At 39.0% G+C, this 6,747-nt stretch overlaps 1 protein-coding gene across 1 annotated transcript; it reads right to left on the bottom strand.

Moving 5' to 3' along the window:
* kdf1a (keratinocyte differentiation factor 1a) lies at positions 1-4,457 on the bottom strand. The gene is made up of 4 exons (XM_030157976.1): positions 4,145-4,457; positions 2,196-3,253; positions 1,739-1,813; positions 1-721 (listed from the first exon to the last, which is right to left on the bottom strand). Exons 2-4 carry the CDS (start codon positions 3,232-3,234, stop codon positions 636-638), a joined length of 1,200 nt encoding a protein of 399 aa, XP_030013836.1. The 5' UTR covers positions 3,235-3,253; positions 4,145-4,457; the 3' UTR covers positions 1-635.
* Between the last annotated feature and the right edge of the window lie 2,290 nt (positions 4,458-6,747).

The raw sequence follows: 6,747 nt of genomic DNA, 5'->3' as shown, positions 1-6,747 counted from the left end.
ACACTTGAAACAGTATAAACAAACATGGACATTTTTATTTTGTTAAAAAATAGAACAGACCACTGAATAAAAAAAAGTGGCCAAATGCCACACAAGTTTTAACAAACCAAGAAGTAACATTTGTCTTAAAAATATGTACATCAAAATATGGCTTAACCACAAAGTGGGATCCAGTGTGTTTTCACTTTAAAAATAAGGAGTGTAAATGGCAGTTTGAATAAGCCCACACATACAGCACATGCATTTTGGCTTACATAAACAATCAGACAAGAATGAGGACGGTTGTGTTCCACCATCAGTCGAATCCTCTGGCCTGACTGCTCAACTGCATAAAGTGGGGTAGCTCACTGCTGATGTGAAAACAACTTGAAACACTGCATAGAAACTCAGACTGTCTCTCTCTATCTAAAGAAGTAGTTTCCTTAGGGGGTCGTTTACAGAGGTTCATGAATTTGAATAGAGTCACCTGAACAGCAAACATTAGCATGACCGATACAGAAACACAACCACCCAGAGTGAAAGTGCTTCACTCAGTAACAGCATTAGCAAAAGGTTAAAGTCGTCCATCTAGGTGGTTTCAGCTGTTCTAAGTACAGGTACTTGTGACTGATTGATCAATTGATTGACATTTCTCTTCAGAGAAGCAGGGGGGCACCTGAGGAGTAAGTTTCAGTGTCATGTAGGTAGGGTGAGTAGACTGTGGCACTGCTGGAAGAGTACGCTGTGGGAAAAAAACAACACAAATTTAACATACTGAATACATAAAAACAGCAAAATCACAGTATCAGTAAAGTGAATGATGTAGCTCTATATCTCAGAAGATGAGACTTCGACTACTGAGGCTGCGACATTCCCAGGCTGTGATGTGAATGTTATGGAAACACAATGACTTGTACCCTCATTCAAAGACATGTAACAGGACACCCCGTCCTTTTTACCAAGCTCTTTGCAGAACAACAAAAAAAAGGGCTGCTGCACTGGTAATCCATCTGTAACCCAAGTTTGTTCGGTAAAATTACATAATAAACCATGGGACATAATATGGCATATATTTAATGTGACTTGATCTGCTGGTCTGGCAGGTGGTGTAGCATGACCGCTGACCTTGAGGGAGAATGAGGTGGATTGATAGATGGGTGTAAGGTGGCGGATGAGGGGAGGAGGGCAGCTAATGAATGAGGGATTGTAATATGCAGAGAAAAGGCAAGAATGCAGGACTTTCACTGTTAAACACAGGTATGTTATGGTGGAAGGTGAGGAGGAGGTGAGAAAATGCCTGCAGCTGCACTAGTGCACAATAGAAGAGCAAGGACTGAGCTGCACACCGGTTCACCGAGGCGGTAATTATACCTCAACTACCCGCAGAAAGACAGTGTGTAACTCTATCAGTGCATAATACAATATTTCTAACCACTAATCACTGAGTGTTCAGTTGATAAAGATTCGGGATGTAATTCAGTCTTAATTCCTAAACCCTGCACTTACACTAAAGGTACAAAATGTGTATGTTTGCATGTCTTTGTACCGTTCTGTTGACACATTTTAATTAGGCTTAGCAAGTGTAAGAAACTATAATGGGCTGGCACTAGTGTGGTTATGTGTTCATAATTTTAACATTTTTTTAGGTTAAATATATAAACAAAACATGGTAAAAGTTTGGGTAAGGGTTACATTTGCATCAGAGAAGACGAATGAATATATATGTGTGTGTATGTCAGTTCTGGAAAATTGCACTCACTTCTCCCACTGTAATGCCTCATTTTCCTTGCCAGTTCATCTGATGGCGTCTGCTCCGACACTTTCACCTCTGGAACTGTAGCAGGGGAGAGAAAAGATGAAATGAGAACAGGCAGACAGGAAGCTCCAATAAACAATGCGCTTGGATTAATCCGGTCAACTGTGCTATTAGGAAATATGTTTTAGAAGACATTGCACCTGTATCAACATGCCTCAGATTAACCAATTGTTGGTAGGTCATTGACTGTAAAATACCCGGCTTATTATGGCCTAAAACTATGAGTCAAACAAAAGATTTTCCTAACAGACATTATGAGTCATTAAAAGGTCATATGATTGGTATATGTGGTATGTTGCAGTTGCAAGTGGCAGTGAATTCATCTTGTCTCGTAGAGTCAAATACTTGTGCAACAGTAATCATTAATAGCTTTAAAACACTGTAAGATGCAGCTTCTTACAGTCGCTACTGTGTAAGGGGTTGCTCATGGTCTCGTTGCCACTGTCGGGGAGGGTCCCATCATTCCTCCCATTTGGTCGCTGCACTGACGGCTGGTGACTCTTGTTTCTTTTCCCCTTGCGTGTACTGATGCGGATAACTCCATGCACCAGCTTGCACTCAGCCTCCTGCTCCTCCAGGTTGTAGTCCTGAGCAATGCTGTAGATGAGCTCACTGATCTCATTGGTCTTGCGGGAGAAAGAGGAGTCGGAGGTGCACTTGGCCAGCTGGTCGATCTGGTGAAGGGCGTAGAGCTCCAGCAGCTTCTTAGTAATAAGAGAGTCTATATCTGTTCCTGTGTCACTCAGATCATCTAAGTCATAGTCCTCACGAGATAGCAAGCTTGTGTTGCTGACCGGCCGTTGGTTTTCCCCCTTTCCGGGCGCTCGGGTCCGTTTAGGAGGAGCAACTGGATACTTTACAGTCTGTCCTGCAATACGCACATCCTGGTAGCGGAAACTGTCGCTCGTGGGCAGCTTGGAGCCTTTGATGGACTTGCTGGGCTCTATAGGAACGCCACAGGTGGGATTGGAAATAGACATGCCATTAGGAGGGTGGGGCTCGCTGCCTGCTTTAGGGGGATGGTCTGTGGAGCTCTCGTTAGCAGGCAGACAGGGCTCTCGGCTGCCGTAAAATCCACAGGTTAGTACACAGCAGATAAGGGCCTTACAGCTGCTCCAGCCCACCGATGCACAGGAGCCACAGGCATGTCTGCTGGCAGCAGCGTTGTCTGCCGAGCCGGGAATAAATCCTATAGTCTCCGAGCCCCGTCCGGTTCCATTCCGGGGGTGTCCTCTGCTGCGACTGTATTTGTTCTCAGAGTAACGGGAGTGGTCATTGTGGTGCTCGTGCACATAGTCCCCATGAGGATCCTTGTAGGAGTCCTGGCTGGCTGTGCTCTCCCTAGATATAGTCCGACTCTGTCTGTACTTATCAGCTTTGGAGCTGGAGGGTCTATGGTGGCGGGACGCCTGGGGAGCCCCTGTGCTGTGGCCAGGCATGGCTCAGAAAGCCTGGGACCTGGTGTGTGAAACAGAGAGAGGGGCAAGGTTAGACATAACGATGAAGTAGGATTAAACAGCATGCAAAAAAGAAAAAAAAAAAAAAATAGAATAGAATAGAATAGAATGCCTTTATTGTCATTACACATATGTACAATGAAATTGTAAGAGACAACTCTCTAGTGGTGCGTAGTGCAGACAGTTTAAAGAAGAAGAAAGAAAAGAGTAAATATATATACAGAATAAAAACAGGCATGTCACCAACCAACCAAGAAACAGTAAAGATAAGTATATATTGCACAACCCTAATGCAATTATTTTGGCAGATTCAGCAAAATGAGTTGTATATTTTGGTGATAATGTAATTAGTGATGATAAATATAATACGATCACTGCCAGGGTACAACAATCTGTCCCTTACATGTGGAAAACATGGTTTGTGTGCATCCCTGTAGCACCATAATGCATCATGTATCATGTTCTGGCACTTTCTACCTTTATCAATTCATCAATACCATACCACGTTGTAAAATAGCCTATTTTATATAAAAGCTGCAACTCCTGCTACATATTTAATGCACTTGGTGATTTCAGTCATTGTTCAGCCTTACACTTACTGTAAGTCTGTTGTTGCAACACAGGCCTGCCTTTAAACGCACCACGGTACATTTACACAGCCTGGTTTTAGTTTATTGTGCTGAATTCATGGTTAACAGCAGATTTCAAGTGTGAAATTCAGAGCATGTACATTAAATCTGACTCACCTGTTACTGGTTTGACGATATTTGTATTTTCGTCGCGCTCTTAAAAGTTTGTTTGGCCTAAAGTGTGTGCAGGGCAGGAAACATTCAGTCCAAATCTCAGTCCACATTTAGCCGTATGTCATTTTACGTACAAACCGTGAACTTACCGCATAAGAGGAAACAGGCGTGTTGTCTTTTATTCCCAGATATACCTGATCGGCGAACAAACTGCGGAAGTCTGCGGTTGAAAACTTTGCTGTGATAGAGCTGCAAACACAGAAAGAAGGCAGGTTTTCGACCGCCCACGGGTTTCCAGGTGAGTCCACGTCCACGAAAGTATGAATTCTGTAGAAAACGACCGCGTATCACTCCAAAAACACCACACTCATTCGTGTCGATCCGGTTTAGGGGATATTCTCGGTCTAGAGTTGCCGAGAGTCTCCCAGTGTTTGGCTATTACCTGCGGCTACAGCAAACCCAGGCTCATACACCCACCCACAGGTGAGCCGTGACGTCACAGGAGGAGGACAAGGAGAGGGGGGAGGCGTTTCCAGAAATAATTTTATAAACACAAAAATTGACTCTTCATGTAAATTGAACTTTCAACACATTTTATTTGGCCTATCACACATTGATAAAATAACTCCAGAAAAAAGATATTATCGACCTTTTGATTATTTTTGTCAAATTTCACATTCATTGCTCCAAATTTGCATATCAACCTCCAAACATCACCGTTTTCAAAGCCCTTTTTTCCAATTATGTGGATAATTTGAGAAACAGTATAAATTCTAAAGCAAATAAAAAAATATATATATATGTCAAATGTATAATCTTATTCAATTTGTATAATTTCTATTTATTTCACGAGCAATTTTTATTTTTATTACATATTTTTATTTACTATTATTTTTATTTTTATTTTTATTTTTATTTATTTATTTATTTATTTTATTATTTTAATTTTTGTTTTTTCTTTCCCAATGTTTTTACTTACATGTATTTCTCTATATAATGTAAAAGATTTTGTGAATTATAGAACTTTCTACCCTTGTTGTGTACTGTTATGTATATTTACTGTTCAATGCTAATTGTTAAGATAAAAAAAGGAGGCGTTTCCAGATTAAATCATAATAATGAATATAAGACTAGGAAATGTGGTATCAAAATTAGAATTAAAACTAAAATCCTTCAGCTTCACTTCATTGCAAATGTGCAAATATGTTTTAATAACAATTATGCAGACTGGTGAACTACTTGAGAGACTGTTTAGAAGTGGGGGAAAAAAATAATTAAAACATATTCCCATATGCATATAATCCCATATTGCGCATGTGAGGAAAAAGATGTCGAAGAGTATTTTCATTTTAAATAAGGTAAAGTATTTATTAGATTACAGGGCAATGCGAACACTGTATTGTGCATTTATTTTGCCATATATTAGCTACTGTGTGGAAGTCTGGGGTAATATATATAAGAGTAACACAAAGCCATTGTATCTCCTACAGAAGAGAGCTATTAGGATTATCCATAAAACTGATTATCAGGAACACACTAATACATTATTTATTAATTCTGGATTATTGAAATGGCAGGAGCTAGTTAAACTACAGACATTACTTGTTATGTTTAAGGCCAAAAGTAAAGCACTACCAGCTAAATTACAAGAACTGTTTGTCTTCACTTCAGAGAATGAAGAGCATAGAAGGAAAGGTCATTTCAAACACCAGTGTGCACAGACAACTTTGAAGCAGATGTGTGTATCAGTGGTTGGTGTTAAACTCTGGTATTCTCTTTATAATGAGCTGAAGGACCGTAAAAACATATTCCAACTGAAAAAAGTATATAAAGAAAGAACAATGAGATTATATGAACAGTTATAAGTTTTACATTTGGCTTCGTATTTGTTTTGTATTTTGTGACATATTTATTTACTTATTTTGGACTGGTAAAATGTTTTTGCATCATTTCATCAGGTTTATATTTACCTATGTTTTGTACTTTCTGGACATGTAGTTTTGCACTTGGTTTTGTATTCATTTGGCACTATCTTAGATGTATTTATTTGGTTAGTCTGACTTTATACAGTATGATTTTATAGCTAGTTGTGTATGGCTAACCATTAAGGTTATTATTATTTAGAAGGGGGCAGGAAATAGAAGGTTTTCTTCATCCTGCTCCTTCTCGAGCATGGGTGTGTACATGTTTGTTTACTTGATGATTATTGAATGTTTACTGATGAAATGCACAACCATGAACGAAAGAAATCTATCTATCTATCTATCTATCTATCTATCTATCTATCTATCTATCTATCTATCTATCTATCTATCTATCTATCTATCTATCTATCTATCTATCTATCTATCTATCTATCTATCTATCTATCTATCTATCTATCTATCTGTATGTATGTATGTATGTATGTATGTATGTATATATGTTGATGTATGTGTGCGTTTGTGTGTGAGCATTTTTAGTGCATTTTTTTGACACAAAAAATCCTGCAGCCACAGTAATCTGCAGATACCTACAATATGCAAGTCAGAAGACAGATGCATGCAGTTATGTTTCTTCTCACTCCTTTTCAAATATGTATTGTATGTCTTAGGTATTATGTTTAACCCTTTCATGCATGAATTTTGAGAACCTTAGTCAATATTCTTTTCTTGAGTGTTTTTATTCCTCTTTCATCCTGAAAAAAACAATGCAATTGAAAATTTTTTTAAGAACCTATTTTTTTATGGAAGTACAAAATTGTCCACTCAGC

This window comes from Sphaeramia orbicularis, chromosome 16 (assembly GCF_902148855.1).
Source record: "Sphaeramia orbicularis chromosome 16, fSphaOr1.1, whole genome shotgun sequence".
Classification (NCBI taxonomy): Eukaryota; Metazoa; Chordata; class Actinopteri; order Kurtiformes; family Apogonidae; genus Sphaeramia; species Sphaeramia orbicularis.
The sequence above is the reverse complement of the archived record's forward strand: the minus strand, read 5'-3'. Positions and strand labels throughout refer to the sequence as shown.

Bases quoted from the DNA above. Each gene is read 5' to 3' on its own strand.
- kdf1a (XM_030157976.1), bottom strand. From the start codon at position 3,234: ATGCCTGGCCACAGCACAGGGGCTCCCCAGGCGTCCCGCCACCATAGA. The intron at 1,814-2,195 runs GTAAGAAGCTGC...CCCCTGCTACAG, and splicing joins CCCCTTACACAGTAGCGACT to TTCCAGAGGTGAAAGTGTCG. The intron at 722-1,738 runs GTGAGTGCAATT...TTTTTCCCACAG, and splicing joins GAGGCATTACAGTGGGAGAA to CGTACTCTTCCAGCAGTGCC.